At 39.1% G+C, this 20,067-nt stretch overlaps 1 protein-coding gene across 15 annotated transcripts in view; it reads left to right on the top strand.

The window, feature by feature from the left end:
- PPP2R2C (protein phosphatase 2 regulatory subunit Bgamma) overlaps nt 1-20,067 on the top strand; it is a 175,922-nt gene that overhangs the window by 102,965 nt on the left and 52,890 nt on the right. For 14 of the 15 annotated variants that reach the window (XM_420804.7, XM_046940679.1, XM_046940673.1 and 11 more), the window contains 2 exons: nt 18,446-18,543; nt 19,136-19,301. In XM_420804.7, coding sequence (XP_420804.1) covers nt 18,446-18,543; nt 19,136-19,301 — 264 coding nt within the window. Of the gene's footprint in view, nt 1-13,714; nt 13,773-18,445; nt 18,544-19,135; nt 19,302-20,067 lie in introns of those variants that run through there. The other variant, XM_040699515.1, reaches the window with a different exon arrangement.

Here is a 20,067-nt window from a genome sequence, read left to right as displayed (position 1 = left end):
CATGCTGCCTGTGTGTCTTGCTGGTTATTTGATTTTCAGTTTTGCTAACATATTCTACTCATAGACTGTGGTCATGATTTGTTTCCCTTGAAGTCCCCAGAAGGAACTCCTAGCTATTTAAACAGTGTAGGAGCAACCTCACTAAGCCATGACTGGCAGGATGCAGTAGGGAAGGAGTTATAACCTTCATTTAAAAGGAAAGTTTTTTTAGAATGAATAATCACCACGTAAATCATGTTGCTGAAGTAGTATGTGTAATATTATGTACAAAAGTAGCACATTTCATCTTGACTTCCCAAATGCAGAGTTAAGAAGTTTGCTATTCTGAAACTGTCTCAGTTCATAGAACTCTGGTGATAATTAGTGCAATGGTGGATGAGTGCATAAATGCATGCATCTCACGTGAATCTCTTGACCTCCTTGTGTCAGTGATGTACTGATTCTTCATGGGTTAAGTACTTAATGTGTAGAACATTGTTATCATTAGCTTTAAATACATTTTTTTTTTCATGTAATGAGGACATGTGTCATAAGAAAATTGCAGATAAATTCATTTGCACAAGTTGTGTCCCCTTAAATGTTTTGCCTCCAGTATTAAGGCTCTTGTTGGTTTGCTCCTATCCTTCTGTTTTTGCTGTATCCCTGGTAGCAGTATTAATCATTTCTTCAGAGTTTGTGTGTAATGTTTCATTATTCTAAAGGGATCCCATCAGCATGACATGAACTCAAATATTTTTGAAGTTGAGAATCCTTTAGATGAATGTGCTATTCTCACAGAGTGTATTCTCAAATGCATAGGGCAAACAGGATAATTTATGTTTTATGCTGCAAAATGCAGAGAGCGAAGAGACAATGTTGATGTTTTTGAGTAGCGAATGGTAGATCCTGCCTTGTAAGCATTTATTTGTGTTTTAAACTTCACATGAAAGGGAACCACGAAAGTGGAAGAAGAGAATTTCTATCAAGATACCATTGGTTTCTGTTGAATGGATTTAAGGAGATTTCTTAACTATTCAGATATGTAGATATGCAGATAGGCCAGTCATGAGAGCTGCAGGAATATCTGACTCACTTTGAAATACTTCTAAAATCTTATTAATTTGTATCTTTTATGTCCCAGGTAGATACTCTTCAAAAAAATATATCAGAGCTGATTTTTTTGATGATACATGTATAAGAATCACCAAACAAAATGAAAACACTAAGTGCATCAAAGGGAAACAGATGTGTAATGAAGTGTAAGGAAATTTATTCACCTGTTTATGTGAGTGCTGCACATGTTTGACGGATTTAACTATTTAATAAACAGCTTGCCCATGTGTTGCCAAGTAGTGGATTAAATCCTAATAAGTCAGCTTAAGTAGAGCTATATTCATGAGTGTGACACTTAGTCTATTCATACCTTTGCAACTGGGTGAAAATGTCAAAAAGATGTATTTCTGTAATACAAGTACCTCAATTCCTTTTGACATTATTTTCTGTAGCTCATTTTATATGCATATCTTTCTTTTATATTATCATCATGACGGTATTAATTTGGATGTGCAAATTAGCCCTTCATGATGTTGTCATGTCAGCATCTGGATTCAGGTTGTGCTGTTTCATAAGTACCACATCCTATTGCATATTATCAGAGTCCCCCTTTCCTAATCTAATTATTCACAAGGAACCTTGGGGATTGTGCTAATGGGTATCTGAAGCTATAAAGAGTAATGAAAGTGGTTGTGTTACTGCTTTGCAATTAAATGTATATAGAATACCATTCATATAATTAAAATCAGAATTTTTACCACTCTTTTCCTCCTTTATAGTACGTTAATTATTTCTTTTAAGTTAAGAAGAATGCTAATGGAGTTTAAGAGCTTTTCACTAGAGTTGTGTTGTTTATAGTCACAAGTTCATACTGGCTATTATTTTTAAAGGCATTCTGCAATTAAACAGCCAGTTGTGTGAATTGATTTTTATGAGTTTTTCATGGTTTTTTTTGTGTGGAAGGGTGAAGTATGTTGCTGGCTGATGCAGAATTGGAACTGCTGGGCAACAGAGGGGGGTTGCTACGTGCTTTCTGCCTAGTTTATGTCTCCTGGTTGGATCGGGTGCAGTATGCATTGTGCTGTGGCAGTAATGGGTATTGGCAGTCACTGCAATTTATAAGTTCAGCATGACCTTTGGTCTGGGCTTAGTTTTCTGTCTTTGTTCGTTTGTAGTAAGTGTTTTGATGAATGAAGTATTTAGATCAAGTAGTCAATATGTTTTATGCTGATAATTCCATATTAATAAGTGCTGATGGTTAGCGTCTGTAAGGTCTACTGGTAATCTGACTGAAATCAATGGCAGTTTTGCCTCATTTACTTCAATGGGAACAAGCATGAGTCTTTAACCAGCAGAAAATTATGAACACCGATCTCTGCTCACGTGTCATTCAACATGAACGAAAGTTTTTATGGTGCTGTCAGGCTGAAAAAAATCCTTTTTTTTCCTGATAACAAAGCTGTATTTAGCTGAGGTAATCCCTAGGTAGCCTGTTAGAGGTGTTCCAGCTTTGTTATTTCCAACAATAGGGAATGTGGCCACTTGCTGTTTCTACTTATTTAAGTAGTTGCTACTGCTCAAAATAGCATCTGAGACTGCTGTGCTGCTGAAATTCAGCTGCAGACAGCCTGCATTAGCCCAGTTATGTTGAATTTTATGTGAAATTCAGACTTTTATTTTAATGCTATGGAGTACATGATAGTACATAAATTGTTCAGTTCCCTTTTCCAGAACACCAGTGACAGCTGTGATGATTCATAGCAATGAAGAGGCCAGGGATTGTGAAAGAATTCTCCACTTTTGATTAAGCGAAGATGGTGGAGGTCTCATCCTTTGTCCTGGACTGCTTTCCATTTCTTGGCCATAAAAATCACACTATCATTTCAAAATTGACCATCTGCATAATAGCCTGCTTCAAAACTGAGTAGTAGCTTCATAAAATAATTTTTCTGAGATGTCCTTTTAGTCTTCTCTGCAGGTACCCAACAGGAGAAATGAGCTGTGAAGTTTGAATGGGAATTTAATAGGTCCAGGTCCTGTCTGACCACATGGCAGAATGTCAGAGGGGAAGTGTCAGCTTCTCTCTAATCATCACTAGAAAGGAGAAAGGGGAGAAGAACGAGGGGGAAAGTGAACAGAAAGCACAGTCTCTCAGCTGGATTTGCAGCTTCCTTAGGGCGTTAAAGGTCAAAGCCAACATTTAGGTTGGTGCCTCCTTAATTACCAGGAGGCAGTCTCTAGAACATATGAATAGTATGCTTTTCACTTGACTCAGCAAGCAAGATTCCGCAGTCCATGTTGGCTTGCATTTTAAAATAAAGTTAAAAGCACAACAGCATGTTGGTAGTTCTTTACTCTGTCCTTAGAAAGGAAAGTAAGTTTTGCTTCCAAGAGGAAAACTTGTATCTGTCTTACTGTCTTTGCAAAATACTCATGGTCATACTGGCTGTGTGCAGTCTGGCTAATGCTGTCAGATTTGCTACCATGATTAAGGATCTTGAATCAATGCCTAGCATGTTTTCTAGCTGTTTTCCATGGTTGACCATTACTATTCTTCCCATTTGCTCTTAAAAAACTCAGCATCGCTCTTATGTACCTCCCAAACATATCCTCTGAGATAACAGGCCTGTAGTCTGAAAATCAGTAGCTAAGTAAAGAAAACCTTCTAGACATTCATAAAAGCCTTCTTTATTTTAAATTTAAAAATGGTAGCTTGTTTTATTTTTTTTTTACATTTGTATTTTCTCCAGTAATTTGATTTTCCACATTATACTGGTTTCCCTTGTTTACAGGGTAAAGTCCTTAATCTTCTGTGCTAATATGTTAACTACTGAGCAATCGAAATAACATTCTTATTGCCTACTGCATGATTTTTTTTTCTCTCCCTGTTACTTTTGCATTTAAGTAGTTTGGTTTTTTTCTGTGTAAACGTGAAAATACTTGTCTAGAACAATTTAGAAACAATAAAATATCTGCTTTTTGTATTCCTGCCTTGTATGTGCATATCTTTACTAATTCACTTAATTACTGGTTGTAGAATCAGTGAAAAGTAATTCTGGATACTAACAGTAAAACTTCAGTAAGGAAGGCTTGTGGTTAGTCACTACTTCGTTAGGCCTCGCTTCTAATATTACTCTTCTGTTCTGACATATTATATAAAAAAACCCAACAACATTATTTTAATGGTCCCTGAGTTAAATTTTGTGCAAATCAGATATGAGCAGTTTTTTCTGCCTTTTTTTGTTGCTGTTGCCACACACAGAATCAAATCAGTTTCTGTCTCTCTTTTTAAGCCAATTTCCACACAGAAGTTCAAATCCCTTAGATCAAGAATATGCTCATTTAGAAAGATTATAATTGATTTTTTGGCCCTATTTTCAATACTTTGCACTGTAAATGACATCCCAGTGGAGAATAATCATCATACAGATGTTTGAAAGCTCCTTCCTGCAGAGTATGGTAATTGAAGTCTATAAAGTGTCATCAGACTGCACGTTGTTTCTAATTAGTACAAGGCAGTTTCTCTTAGCTGTGTATAGTCTTCTGGCCTCTTTCGTTTATTACTTTATTATTTCTGGCTAGCACATCATACAATACTGATGACAGTAAGCCTCTATGGTTTGATGATGAATTTTTGAAGTGTGTGCCCTTAGCTCCAACTGGACAGGTACTACTATGACATCTTTTGAAGGGCTCTTCAACTTGCACTATCAGGAAAAAAACTTCAGGTGCAACAAATAAAGGCATTCCTTCACGATAGGGTCTGTATGATAATCATTTTCATTTGTTTTTCTGAAAAAGAGAGTTAGTGACTTCTTGATGGCTGGACTTTTGTGGCAGGTGATTTCCCAGAATTTTTTGAGGTTGAAAGAAGCTCTTTGGTCTGTGCAAAATCATTAGAAAAGGAAGATTTTCTGCTTGCTTTTGCTTCCCTGTGTGAGTGCAGCTGGAGATGGGTCATCCCGCTGAGGACCATCTTGCTGAGGACCACATTTTCTCTCCAAACTTGTACATCTTTGGTAGGTTCATTTAGTCCAAAGTAGTGTTCCTGTATTTCCCATTGTCCTGCTGCGAAGAATTTGAAGGCCCTAACTACTTTCTTTAGGCGTCCATTTAACACACGGAAGACTTAAATAAAGTCCCCTTTCTGAGACAAACGTGTAGCAGGTTCCTCTTCTTATTAAATATTATTTAAATTTTGTTGTTATTGCATTGTATTGGTGTAATTTTTGAGTGGTCCTGTTTGGATCCCAGAGCTGGACCAAGTGATCCTTGTGGGCCCTTTTCAATATGGGTTATTTTATGTATTCTATGGTTTGCATTGTACTTTATTGATGAAATTTGCATTACTCCCCCACATATGGTTAACACCTTGTCTGAATATTAATTCAGCACACTCAAGTCTTGTCATTATGCATTGGTTGTAAGTTTGAAAGATACTTCTTTATCATGAAAGGTCCACATCTTACTTCTAGATAAGGAGGATCAAGACCACATGTGAACAGTTAGCAGACAAATTTGTTGAGCTGACGTGGGATATGAGGCACCGCTTCAAGATTTAGGAGAACGACTTTGTTCTCTCCAACTAACAGAATCCAGAGGAAATTGTTTATTCTCTCTCTTTGAAACACAGAAATAGTGATGTAATTCCCTTTCTTCATGTCATGTGCTCCTTATTATAGTCCTTCGTACTTGGAAAGAAAATAACATGCAGTAGCTATAATCTGAGAGAATGTAATATAAATAATTACCAGAGTTTTTACTGGTTTCATTGCAAAGTACTTAGAATATCATTGGTGTGATATTGCTTTGCACTGAACTTTCCAGTTAGTAGAAAACACGTAGAAGCAAAACTCTATCTCAAATGAATTGGCTACTAAATGTGCAAGTGCATAGGAGGCTACCGAAGTAGAAGCTGCATGTATTTGATCTGAAGTGATATTCCACCCAAAGTTGCTTTCCAATGTAAAAGTTTTTTTGTTTTGTTTTTGTTTTGCTGATAAATATTGCATCATTTAGGGATAAAAACGTGAACTAAAAATACCACTGTAATGAGCCCGAGGTCAAGTAATGTGTCTGGGTCTCTATCTACCCTCTTCACTGCAGCACAGGGCATGATGGCAATGACAAGTCCACACCAACCTGTGAGGACATGGTGGCCCTCTCTACCCAGCCACCCTTTGGCTAATTTTCCAGCCTGTGTTCCCTGGTTCCAGCTTGGGTGACAACTTTCTCCTTATCACAGTTCTTTGAACACCTAATAAGCGTGTTTCTCTACTGTTTTGCCTCAGAGAAACCTGTCAACACCTTTTCTCTTCATTCTGCATTTAATAGATATGTCAACATTGCTTAATGGAGGATGGTGAAAAGGTATGTTTTGTATTTAGCTCGAAACGCAGCGGTGTGTCCTGACAGCAGTGCTGTTGCAGGCTCAGCACTGAGCTGACGTCGTCATATCGGCTCTGATGCCAGTTCAGGTAGTGCAAGCTCAAATCTCAGCAGTGCTGTTCTGCAGTGCATAAATAGACCCTCATGCAAACAAAAATTCAAAAGCAGCATCTCAACTGCACATCTATCATTTATAATTATAGTGGGATTAACATATAGCTGAGCCTTCGGTTGGCCTCGTGCCGCCGAACTCGCTCGGCTTTGAGAGCACAGCGATAATTACTGCGGCCTGTTTTAACAACCGGTGATGATTGCAAGGCACATCTTCAAGGGTATGGAGGTGGGGGGCCCTCCACGTCTCCACGTCTATCGAGGGCTTAGAAGTCTAAATGTTATCTGTGTGGGCTGCACATTAGCAGCTCTCCGATGATACAGCCCCAGGTTCTGTGGCCCTGGGGAAGGCGCCTGCAGATTGGCGAGCTGTCGCAGTTCGCTTTGAAGCCCCCTGACCTGGGGAGGCTTCTAGGAAAACTGCTTTGTCTGTCTGGGAGACACAAGTCTGACCCACTAAGATTTGTTTTTTCAGGCTGTTTTTTACTTAAGTTTTAGCGGTATGCTAGCAGAAGCTGTATTTTGCATTTAACTATTTGATGCAGAAAGAATGGGAGTGCTTAGTCTTAAAACACAGTTGGTTTGGAGCTTGGATGTTCCCATCTGTGAATGCAGTGGAAGCAGGCTGAGTTCCTACTTGCAATATCGTGTTATTTGACTGGAAGGAGTTTTAAGGGCTGTTTTAGGAAATATACTAAGTTACCTGAGTGTTGTCACATTCCCTCAGAATAGAAAAAGAATCTGAAATTGCCTGACAAACAAACAGTACAGTTGCTTTTTTAGATGCTGTCCGTAGCATGTGTAATATATGCTGATCCAGTCCTGTTATGTAATTGGTATCCTTTGGGAATATCACAAAATGGGGATGTTTGTTTCCTGAGGCTGTTAACAGTGTTTGAAGTTTCTTTATCAGACACAGATTGAAGAGAGGTACATTGACTCTTAACATCTTCTGTTCTTTCAGTGATTTTTTTTAAAAGAGTAATTACAGTAATTACTAGAAATAAGATGCACTTAAATTGATGGCAAATTTAGTCTTCTTTCCAGAACTCAGTCTTTTAGGGCTAGAAGTGCCTCTAGTTCCTGATGTGCCAGGGTCGTTTAGCATGCCTTCATCTTAAGCATTAGTAATCCCATCTTTCATCACATTTATTTTGCTGGATTCCTATATACATGAGGACTTCAGTCTTTCATGAACAGTATTACAGGATGAGCTTTTAGACCATAGTGAAAGCCACTACCAAATTGTTAACATTAATCCTTTCCACTATGGTTTGATATATATGGTTTATAGTGGAACTGATATGGTTGTTCTATTCATTTTGAGACCAGCGTAGGAGCAGCCTTTGATGTTATCAGCAGCAACAACCCACGTTAACATAAAAAAATATGTTTTTTCTGTTATTAGGATTATTACATAAACTTGTTGAAGGAACTGATCACGTGATCTTCAAGTTTGCCTTTGGTTTAAATGCCACTTAAGCCAGCCACAGTACCTGGATAATTCTGAGAGGTCACAAATGCTGATTTCAAAGGATGCTTAGAAAGGCTCTAATATATTATGATGTGCGTGATCTTCATCAAAGAAGCATTAGGCACTCCCAGAAGTCCCACAGTTATATGATCTTGTGACAGACCCACAGGCAAATTCAGAGTTGTCAGCTGAACTGCCTTTGGAGCCTGCCAAGCAAACAGATGCTAATGTTAGATGAGTATCTACACAGCTTGGCATCGAGCTCCCCTGACAGCCAACGAGCCCTACTGTGACCTTCGTTTGCTGGTCCACTGCTGAGAATCACAGAGGAGATGTCCAGTGATGTTTAAGTTTGAGCTGCGTGTTGCTCACAAGGTTTGGCTATAGTTTATTGCACGCTATGTGCAATACTGATTCCTATGAGTGACACTCACTAATCACATCTGCTCAAGTAAACGAGGCATTACTGAGCACTGCAGCCTGCTGGCATAAAGTGGCCCATGCCTTTGATGGTTAAATTCCAGTTTCTGAAATGGCAGGACCTGCTGAGAAGTGTCCCTGGCTCATGGTAACTCCTGAACCATGCTGAGGATTGTCTGGGGGAGAGCAGTGTACTACAAGCTTATCAAGATCCACTCTTAACAATTTAACTGTATTAATAATAGCATTACAAAGCCCAAGAAGGTACTGGAGCTATCCTGCATATTGTAGTGCAGATATGGCTTTGTGTCCCTTGCTTTCCTTGTCATCGCTCTGTACTTAAAGACTCTGGTTCTAGCCCAGCTCCTAGCTCCAACCCTCCATAATGTTGAAGATTATATACCCTCAGCTTCACTTGAAAGCTTGCTCACCATGGCTTTTTCTTCCTTGGTGCATGTTATTGTGATGCACTGTTAGGTCTCCACCAGTATATTCATTTAACTACATGCATACTCATTAGAACTGAGCTTGGAAACATTTAAGTATCTAGACAAGTGATTAAGTGCTTTGCTAAATAGAAGTGTTTTGCTGAGGGTCAGCCTGGCTTATCTGTCCCTTAGTATGCATAGAATCAAAACTGCTTCTCTGATCTTGGATAATAACTCTCAAGGATCTTTTTCATTTTTTTTTCCTTTGTGTAAAATGGGAATGCTAACATTTCCTTACTGACTTCCCTGGGTTGCTGGGGGGTTTAATGCCAGTAAAGCACTTTGAACATAAGAGCTGCTGTGACAGAATTACTGAGAGCTTTGCTTCTCGAATTTAATTGCTCACTTAAAAAAGAAAAAAAAGTTCAGAACCAGCTGGCAGGGAAATTCTATTGAAGTTCATAAGTATGATGTTGGAAATAGTATTCATACTGTATCAGATTATTCAGCATTATATTTTAAATTTTGGATGCCTTTTCATTACCCTTGGATATATTTTAAATTAATGATTTTCCTTTTAAAATGTAAATATGTTATTTTATCTTTGTTTTATAATAGTCTTTTAACAATACGTGATGTTTGCTCCTTGTAGACCACTGCACAAGTACTATCATTTCTGACAATGCAACTAAAATCAGTGCATTGTAATAACTTGTACAATTTCCATTCTTGGCATCTGCTTTCTCTAAAATAAGGAGTTAAGTTCAAGGTCTTTCGGTGCTCTCAGTAAAACCCGGTTGCCTAGCATTCTTAGCACTTGGCAGCACCGTTTCTAATCTGTCTTTTGCTGGCAGCCAGGCTGTGCAGCTCCTCGCTGTGCAATAACATGGATCCGAGCAGGAACTCCCAGCTCAGGCAGCCCTCGTTTTGTGAAGACCAGTTCAAACCTTGCTCTGAAAATTGTATGCACATAATGTGATGCCCATGGCAGTTTTTTTCCTTTCTGCCCTTCACTGTTGGTTGCTAAGAGGAGCAGACTGGCACATTTTCTAATTGTACTAATGTTTATGAAATGGAGGGTTTTAAGCCTGTTGCTGAATCCATAACTGCCAGTCAGGCCTGCCTCACTTAACAGCAAACACAGCAAGAGAGAAACACCTACAGATTTGTTTTTCAGAAATCTCAGGAGAATAAATGGCTAGCATGTGTTACACTGCATAGGCTGTGGAGAAGCGCTGTGGGGATGAGCATTTTGGAAGCTTTCTATGGATATCTTTCAGCTAAAAGCCAGGTTGATTTTCAGTGGTTTATTCAGGTGTCTTTATGTCAGGCCCTTTGTTACCTGCATGCACACACATAGAGCTGTGCTCTCCCAGTACTGCAAGGCTGCTCATGTGCTGCAGGTGATGCAGTGCCACCACATAGGAGCACCTTAACAGGTATTAAAAGGATTTATGGCAAACTTTTTATCAGTCCATTGAGTATTTCAGGTTATGAAGGTACAAGTAGCGCACTTACTGACTTCATTAGGAAAAATAGTAACATTAATTAGGGGTTCTGTGGAACTAACGACTGAAGCTTTGCAGTCTTGCTGATCTAAGCAGGTCACCTTGTGCAGAAAGAAACTAAAATGCGTGTAAACTGTAGCCAGAATTTTAAGAACTGTGTCCTAATTTTCAGCTACACTGCATCTGACAAATGTTCCTTGACCTTATTTATCACTGAAGTAGTGAGAAACTTCCCATTTACTTCAGTGGGCATAAGGTCAAGTCTCTAATCCCAGATGCCTTGTACTCTGCAGGAGAGAGATGAGCACCAGAACCTCTGAAATAAGGTCTTTGAGACTTTAAGTTAGCAATAAAAGTGGGGGTCACTTAATTAAAATCTGAATCTGTGACGTATTCATGTCAGAGTGTGAAGTCTTTTTTACCGCAGGGCAAAGAATCCTTATAATCTGTGTTGCATATTTCTGCTGTAGGCAAAAGAGTATTTTTTTTCTCATTGACTGTGCTCGTGTAGTTGGGTGTCATTTCCTGGTTTTCTAATTTGAGAAATAACACTAGAAACTAGTGTGAGATTAACAAACTGATGAGAATTGTTTAAGCTCTCAAAATAAACATCTATACAAATACTGGAGGAAAGCCCAACTATATCAAAGTTCAAGGCTGCAAACCGTAAATCACAGTGGTGGGAGGTACTCACAGAATCATAGAACATCCCGAGTTGGAAGGGACCTACAGGGATCATCAAGTCCAACTCCCAGCTCCATACAGCACTACCCAAAACTCAAACCCTATGTCTGAGAGCAGTGTCCAAATGCTCCTTGAGCTCAGCAGCTCAGCCCACTGCCCTGGGCATGTCCACTGCCCTCTGGGGCAGACCCTTTCCCTGACCCCCAGCTGCACCTTCCCTGGCACAGCTCCATGCCGTTCCCTTGGACCCTGTTGCTGTCACAGATAACAGAGCTTAGAGCTGCCCCTCCTCTCCCTCTGAGGAGCTAATTTGTCAAGATCTCACTGCAAAGCCTCTCTACCCTCAAAGGAGTCAACAGCTCCTCCCAGTTTAGTGTCGTCCATAAGCTTGCTTAGTATGCATTTAAGTCCTAGGTCCAGATCACTTATAAAAGGATTGAAGAGAGCTGGCCCCAAAATGTTACCATGGGGAGCCCCATTAGTGACTGGCTGGCAGCCTGATGTAACCTCATTTACTGTAACTCTTTGACCTCCCATCACATTATGTATTTGTCTGTGTATGCTGGACATTTTGTCCAAAAGGATACTGTGAGAAATAGCACCAAAAGCTGTACTGAAATCAAAGTAGATCACATCAACTGACTTCCCCTGTTCAACTTGCTGGGTAACCTTGTCATAAAAGAAAACTTAGTAAGCTGAACAGGACTCTCTGCTCTGAACTCCTGATGTCTATGCCCAATGACTGCGTTGTCTTTCAAGTGTTTTTCAGTAACTCACACAATAATCTTTTCCATAATTTTACCAGGCACTTAAGTGAGACTGACAGGCCTGTACTCATGAAGGTATTCTTTCTTACTGGAAAATTGGTTCCATGTTTACCAGTTGGCTGAGACCTCTCCAGATTCCCAAGATTGTTGAAAACTGATTGAGAGAGGTCTCGCAATGGCTTCAGCCAGCTCTTTGAGTAACCTTGAGATGCAAATTTTGGATTTGGGTTCTGGAATTTCTCAAATAAATTTGTTCTTTGAGTGAGCACTGCATTCAAATATTCTGAGTGGGAAAGCACTTTCCATTGTCCCTGAGGATTTAGAAATGCATAGGCCTGTGAAACTGAGCTGCATCCTGACTGTATCATGGTCAGCCAAAGCAGGTGCAGCACACTAAGGTGTCTATTTATAGCATTTCTAAAATTCAGAAGATAGAAAAAAGGGAAAGATTTACTTAGTGCTGCTGAGGATTTGAAGTTAGGAGATTTTTTACTCATTATTTTTTTACTACTTTTTACTATTCTCCCAGAGAGGAACGCTTCTTTTTAAAGCTGCCTTTCAGGAGGTAGTCAGCATTCAACCGTGCAGTTTTGGATTTCACATCAGGAGGATATTATTATACTCAGGAAGAAAGGTGATACTTGGCCCAATAAACTCCCTTGTTCGTGCTTGACAGGATTAAATGTGGCTGATGGATACTGACCTCAATATATTTGTTCTTGCTGACAGTGAAGCCACAAAAGGCATCAGTTAGTAAAGCAATGACACAAAGTGCAGGGACACACTTCTCTGGACTTTGTTCTGCTATTGATTGATCACCTTGTTTTGCTGATCCCTGAGGCACTTACACTTAAATTAGCACCTATGTTCAGAGTTTGCCTTGGCCAAAATCAGCTGCCTGTTGTGTTTTGTGTTGTCCGTTGTCCACGTAGCATGGAACAAACACCATTTTGCAGCACAATCATCATCTGGGTTTAAAGCCGAAATGAACAAGAACAGCTACAGAGTGTGATTTACCAGGGTGACAAACAGTGTTGGGGGCAAAGCAGCAGATAGATCCTTTGTTTCACACTGCTTTCTTACCTTCTGTTGTAGCATTTCACTGTGCTCTTTCAGGCTAAAGCTCTCACACATGCTCTCCCACATCAACTTTTTTTGCTACTTTTTCACAGTCCACACATACTTTCTGTTTTGTCTTGTCTTTTGTCTTTGTCTTTTGTTTTCTGTTTTGCTTATGCTTTCTTTTTCTCTCATCTGTCCTTCCCAAATGGATGAATATTGCTTGTCTTACAGTGCTTTGATGGCATGGAAAGGTGATAAGATTGTTTGTGAACAAAATGTCTTCCAGTAGAGTGGAATTGGCTTTCTGGTGTATCAGCTTTTAGTTAGCCAAGGTGTGGGCAGTGTGATATGTGAGATTTTTCTTTTTGCTTCCTTGCATTTTGAGGGTTTCTGATGCTGTGTAATCGCACAGCACTGCTGTGAACGAGAGTGAATGCGCACTACAGAGCCTGTTGTGTCATATATGCAACTTCTGTTGTCAGAAATCCCTCTGCCAGCTGCTTCAGAAAGGAAGGATCCATCCGACCCTCATACCTTTGGGATTTGCATACATTGTTTTCCAGCTGCTGAAGGAAACCTGTGGAAGTTCAACTTGATAAAAAGGGAATGGGCTCTTTCACCCGATTATTTACCTTTTTTCTTTTTTTTTTTTTAACAAGTCTAGATTAAATTCTGACAACATAGCTCATTCTAATGGCCTCCCTTCATATGAGTTACTGTAATATCGCTCATCTTTTATCTACTATTTGTCCTCTTGTTTTATATCTCTCTTTGTTGCAAGCTTCTTTGTTGTTTCTTCCAGATTATGTTCCTCCGGGACCTTAGTATCAGTGTGACTGAACATTGCTTGCAGCCATGCCAGATTGTGCTGTGATCTTATTGGATTTCACAAGCCAAGGTTAGGCCAGGTCAGAACTTGGTTGAAACAATGCAGACTACAAGACTGCCTTCTAGCCACTGGGAAAACACAACAAAAACCCGGCCTAGATGCTGCTTTAGTCAGCTCAGTCCCGGTGTTGTGATGCTGGTTGTGGTGGATGAAGTGTTAAGGAAGCGTTCTGACCTGTTCTCATCAGTGGGATTTCACAACCTTTTATGAGAAAAATATTGACGTTAATTACAGTATTCTGGCTCATTGCAAATCCTTTAAGTCTCTATCGGGATTATAGCGCTGCTCAGCTGTAAATTATATTCTCTGATCATCTTTTCCCTGTACAGCTGCATCATAATGTTTTCCCTCAAAACTTGCTCCAAAAATATGCATTTCTCTGTTGGATGAAATACTTCTGAAAACACCATTGCTTTCCTTATCTTCTGAAGCCAAAGTAATGTTTATAAAGTGTACCAATGCCTTCAAATGAAGGGCCTCAGAAAAGTAGAAATTATTAGTGAAAGTAACGTACAGAAAAGTGTAGTTGAACTTTTCTTAGAGTTGCTTGAGGTTTCTGACCAAGAGGATGTAAAGGTGACTAAAGTATGTTAGGCTTTATCTCACTCTGCATAGTGAACAATTTTGGTAGAGTCCCCCTAAGTGATAGAAAAAATTATTACACAGATATGAGTTTTCTAATTATTGTAAAGGTATTTTACCTGGTCTGTGTTACCTTTTATTTAAATCCAAGGAAGAAACTATTAAAAACCCGTAAAATAAACCTGAGGGAGTCCAGGAACTGAACACAGAAATGTGTGTGATGGTAACTGGGGCTGCACGTGCCTACCTTTGTTTCATCCCACCCCACGCTGAGGCTGAGTGAGCACTGCTGAGAGTTCATGTGCCTGCATCTGTGTGGGAACAGCACTAATGAAACTGAGGGAAGAGAAGTACAAATAGCTAGAGATGTCTTGATGTGCATACTGGTACACTGATATACTTAGATCTATTAGAAAAGATGAATATAGATAACTAAGCAGCAGCTGTTCAGTACAACATCACAATTAAACACCTTTAGAGAGAGTAAACTGAAGCTGCAGAGGAATTAGATAATGAGGTATAATGACAGATGACTAGGAGTCAGGGAATGAAATGTTTCAGACTGGATCAGGAAAAACTTCCTGTTGGTTCAGGCTCTAGTGTTGTGTTTTTGTGAATCTGTAAAATCGGCCTGAGGAATGAGGTCTGTAATATGTAGTGCCTGCTGGAACAATTTGCTGTGGCAGGATGTAGAAGAGGAGCAGGTGTGTACCTCCCTGGAGTGTTCTCTTATCCTTTGAAGGTTTTCTGTGTGTTTTTCTCAGCCAGCATCTGTATACTGAATATTAAGCTTGTTTTTTTTAGTTGTGTGAAAATGTTGCGTATCGTGTCTTTTAAATACAAATTTATATGCATGTCTGTGTAGACAAAGTGGGGAATTTACACACAGATCAGGAAGATTAATATTACATTAAAGTTGAAATTTGCAATTCAGTTGTCAACATTGGCTATTGAGGTTACGTGTAATTATTCTTTATAGGTAAATTATCTCTGTTTCATATAATCGTAGGCAGTGCCAAGCTTGATAATGCTGGGACGTGGAAGGTATAGAGCAGGATGGAGCCCTTCATCTCAATCATCCCTTACCAAGAACTTACTGTACATGCAAATTTACCAGCTCTTGCATTGTGGAACATTTATATATCCCAGAGGGGGTAGTTCGCTGGGAGTTTGCTTCTCTGCATGCTCAGGGGATCATTCTCCAATGTAAGAGTCCGTAGGGAGACCATAGTGGCTGATGTTGCTATAGCATTGACAAAGATGTAGGAGAATGTCCTGCAGAGGGATATGAAAAGCTCTGTGGATTGATTCTGTTCCTGTCTCGTCTGTCTTAGAAAGAGCCACCTTGGCTAATCTTTATGAAAACAGCATGACTAATGCTTGCCTGCTGAACTGCTGTGTTGGATAAGATATTTTGGCTGTTGTTTTCAGCTGTTATTTACGGGATCAATAAAAGTGATTTTTCAATTCAAGGCTAATTTTTTACCAACAAGCTGCATACCGTGTAAGGTCGGAATATTGGTTCTGATCTTCTTTTAAGGACAAGTTAATTTAAAAACGATGGGCAGTTTCCAGTTCAGAATTCACTTCTCTTATTGAAAGGAGAGATGCCTCTGGGAGAAACAGCTTATGAGGGAGGGAATTATGCACTGAACTATATCACAATTGACTGCCCAGAGATACTTATGTGTTAGCTACTTTTATTTAAACCATAATCACTTAACAGCACACGATATTTTAATAAATACAAAGGTTTTATTATTACCCTGTTTTGGTTGCTGTTGATGACTATGCACATACTCCTGTTGACTTCACTGGGCATTGGCAGAAGTGTCTGTGGTGCTTTGTGACCATTTAGAGATGCCTTCTGTAGTATCTTTTGACCATTTACAGACAATTTCATGCCACTGTGGAAATATTTCAAGCCAACAGAAAGTGTATTCACATATACTAACATAAAAGCCATTAATTACTTTTGCATCTGATTTTTTTTGTGATCTATTGGGAAAATCTATTATTCTCTGAGTATATACACCAATACACGCATTTTTTTAATACACTCCTCCCCTCTTCTTTTGCCTTCTTGCCCCATAGATGCTAGAGATAAGTCTCCATTCTAAAAGCACTGTCTGTATGAGTCATCTGCAGTTCTGCCTGTTTGGTTGGGATCAGATACAACTTTAAATGACTAAAACCATGCAGATATTGTTTTATGAGCTCACACCTACCATTGGTATGAGTTTTGCAGGATAAGAACAAAGTAACCAGGTTGTATTCGTAGTAAGAACTACGAATGAACTTTACATGCCAAGAAAGTTTATCTGATTTTTCTTATGTTAAGTATTTCTCAGATCCACCCCAGCCCCTCCTGAGCACCAGAGCATCACCAGCCATAGCCTCTCTATTCTCCTCAAACTCTAATAAGGTGAGAGCAGCTGGGATAATCACCTGTGAAATACAGACTGCAGAGGTCTGCATAAAGAATCAAAGACCATCAACTACGAGAAGCTTTGGGTTCATGCCCAAGATGTTGAAAGTTGTTGTATTCCATCTCTCTCAAAGGCTGTGCATCCATACATTTTATTCAGGGGAAAAAAAAACACATATTTTTATTTAGTATTTTAAATACTTATTTATATATATATATATACACATACTTTATGATCCTACCTCCCTTCTTTACACGTCAGTGTGTAGTGGAAAAAAAAAAAGATGAACTTTTTTTAGAGAGACAAACAGAATTGAATGATGGAGATTTCTTAAAAAGATCAAAAGAGATGCTTTATCATTATTAGAGTGTGGTTTTCCTTCTTCAGGTGGTGCTTATAACCTTCCAGTAAGAATCTGGCTTTTTGGAAACTGCTGCTGATGAGAGCTACTGGCAGCAGGAGCTTTCTAACACTCAACTACTGGTTTATTAGAGGAATAATAGGAGCAGATGTTTTCAGTTCACAAAATATATCCAATAAATGGAGCATCCACTTGTGATTTTAATTCCTTTAAATTTTAGTGAACTCATTTGGGGCTAGGCTTTCAAAAGAGCTTAACCCCCAGTAGCCCCATTGCTCTCAATATAAACTGATGGAGGACAAACACATTTAAAAACCACAGCTTTTAATGCCTAAAGAGGAGCTACTGACTATGGATGCTTCAAAAATGTGGCCCATGTTTCTGCTGAGTGCATACTGATCATTATAGAGAATTCATACGTGTAGTCTCTGAGTAATACCCTGCGTTTGCCTGTGATTGTATATGCGATGGCTTCTTAATTTACTATTGCACTAGGCATTTTAATTTAAATTATGCTAATAGTGTAGGATTAACTGTGGATTATGATTCTCACGTTTGCTGTCATACAAGCAGAAGAGCCAGTTCTTTTGCTCCTATCAGTTTCTCCCTTCTCATTCTGATGTTTAGTATTTTGTGCTCAAGATTGGCCTCAGGTTTTGATGGGGTTTCTTGTATAAGCTGATGCAATTGCTTAGGGAAAGAGAATTGTTGAAAATTAGAAAGAGAAAAGACTGCGATCTTTTTATCTTCTGACGACACATTTTTATGGTGCTGAAATGATTTACTGAAAGCTCTGATTTGAATGGGCTCTCGCCAGCATGACACAGTGAGCAGTTCTCTGTAGCACGTGTACTTTGCCTTTTTACTGTTGGCTCAAACACATAGTAAACTAGTGCTCAGGGTTGGAACCCTAATAAAAGGTGAAGAATAAGTAATACCTGCAGCAGGAATAAGCTTTTATGTTGGTCTCTGCCGAGGAAATAGCAGGGGGGCAACACTGTCTACTATCTCCAGTAGTGAAAAAGCTTTACAGGAGCCTGGGTTTGCTCTTCCTGAATCTTAACCCCTCTAGAGATCTCCAGGCTGCAGATGTGCTGGAAACACAAGTTTGCCTCCTTATGTTTGCACTTGTTTCATTGTGTAGCAACCTTGGATTCTAATGGCATGCAGCCTGTTTGCATTAGTGCCTTGCTGTTGAATTCATTTCCCTTCAAATCCCTCATTTTTTGTGGAGTGCTTGGTATTCCTAATGGCTTTGTGTTGTAGCAGCAGTCTAAAATTTTCCTTTTTCTCTCTCTTCTCCTCTCTAGCTGATATTATTTCTACAGTTGAGTTCAACCACACTGGAGAACTGCTGGCTACTGGTGACAAGGGGGGTCGGGTTGTTATATTCCAAAGGGAACCTGAGGTATGTGAGTTAGTCCTTAATAGCTTGCTAAAACCCTTTTTGATTGTTAGTACTTTAATTAGATCTAACAAAAAAAACTTGCTTATAATCTCAAGATTGAGTGAAAAAGAATGTGGAAGGAGGGCAAATGTCTTTTTCATCAGAAGTGCGCTTTCTCCTGTTCCAAACAAGAATACTTCAGAGCTCCAACATTCTAAGCTAAGAGGAGAGGTGGTGGTCTTTGTTTTACTTTTGTTTTAATAGCTTTTGCCTCTTTGATGGAGTTATTCAATTTCAAACAGTGTTTGTGCTGTGTTATCCTTTCTGCTCCAGTTTTAAATTTAGTCCATGCACAGCAGCTTCTGTGCAAAGCTGTACGGAACGACTGACATTTCTTCAAAAATTCTGTCCTTTATTAAATGCTGCTTCAGTGCTTACGGGAAATTTCATTCCTGTAGAAACAGATCTATCGATATCATGTTTTAAATGAGAAATTTAATTATACATTCAATATTTTTGTATTTATAAGGCTGCTAATACAACTTCCCCTAGAGCAGGAGAAAATATATTGCCATAATAAAACACGCGTTTTTGTTGTTCTTACTCTCCGCAGAGTAAAAATGAGCCTTACAGTCAGGGGGAGTACAATGTTTACAGCACTTTCCAGAGCCATGAACCTGAATTTGATTATTTGAAGAGCTTGGAGATAGAAGAAAAAATAAACAAGATCAAGTGGTTACCGCAGCAAAATGCAGCTCACTCACTTTTATCAACAAATGGTAAGATAGAAGAGAATACATTCGACATAACCACCTTTTGCTCTTTTGTATTTTAGCACTGACTGTATATATTCAAATTCTGTGTTCATTTTGATTTACTGTTTTAGTGATTTCATGTGGCAGAGTTTACTGAGTCTGCCATACTGACTCTGAGAGCTGTTGTTTATGCATCTTACGCACAGTCACAAGGTTTGTCCTCTTTATGTTTAGAGCACTGTCCATTTTTTCTCTTTGTGTGCCATGCTATCCTGAAATTAACTTTGTGAAGAAGACATCACCTTATCCAGCAGCTGTGTTTCACTGGGAATTCAGAATTTTGTCTGCTGTATTTGTCATAACTTTTATTCTTTGCAGTTGTGTAAATGAAAGTAGGTGAGATAAATGAATTCCTTTTTCTCTTCATTCATTATCATCAGAATGTTCTATTTAAGTTCTGCAGTAGGAATAATAATAAGAAATTGATACTGACTCATCTTTCCACATGCTTAAAGCCTATTGCTGAAGAAAATGCAGTATCATTGCTAAGAGGGGAGATGCAGATATGACATAGTTGGAAGAAACCGAATGGGTCCTAATTTATACATCTATCACTTAGGAAATATTTGGTCACCATTTGCCAGCTTAAGATCCAGCAAAATGTTTTGCCCTCTACTCTCCCTCCTTCCTAATTGTGAAGAATCCTGTGCGACCTCTTTATGAGGTTATGAGGTTATGAGAGCAGAAGTGATGCCCTGGGCATAGCCTGTGGATGTTGGCTTGGGATTAC

Source organism: Gallus gallus, chromosome 4 (assembly GCF_016699485.2).
Source record: "Gallus gallus isolate bGalGal1 chromosome 4, bGalGal1.mat.broiler.GRCg7b, whole genome shotgun sequence".
In the NCBI taxonomy this organism is placed as follows: domain Eukaryota; kingdom Metazoa; phylum Chordata; class Aves; order Galliformes; family Phasianidae; genus Gallus; species Gallus gallus.
Note: the sequence above shows the minus strand (reverse complement) of the source record. Positions and strands in the feature narration are given on the sequence as shown.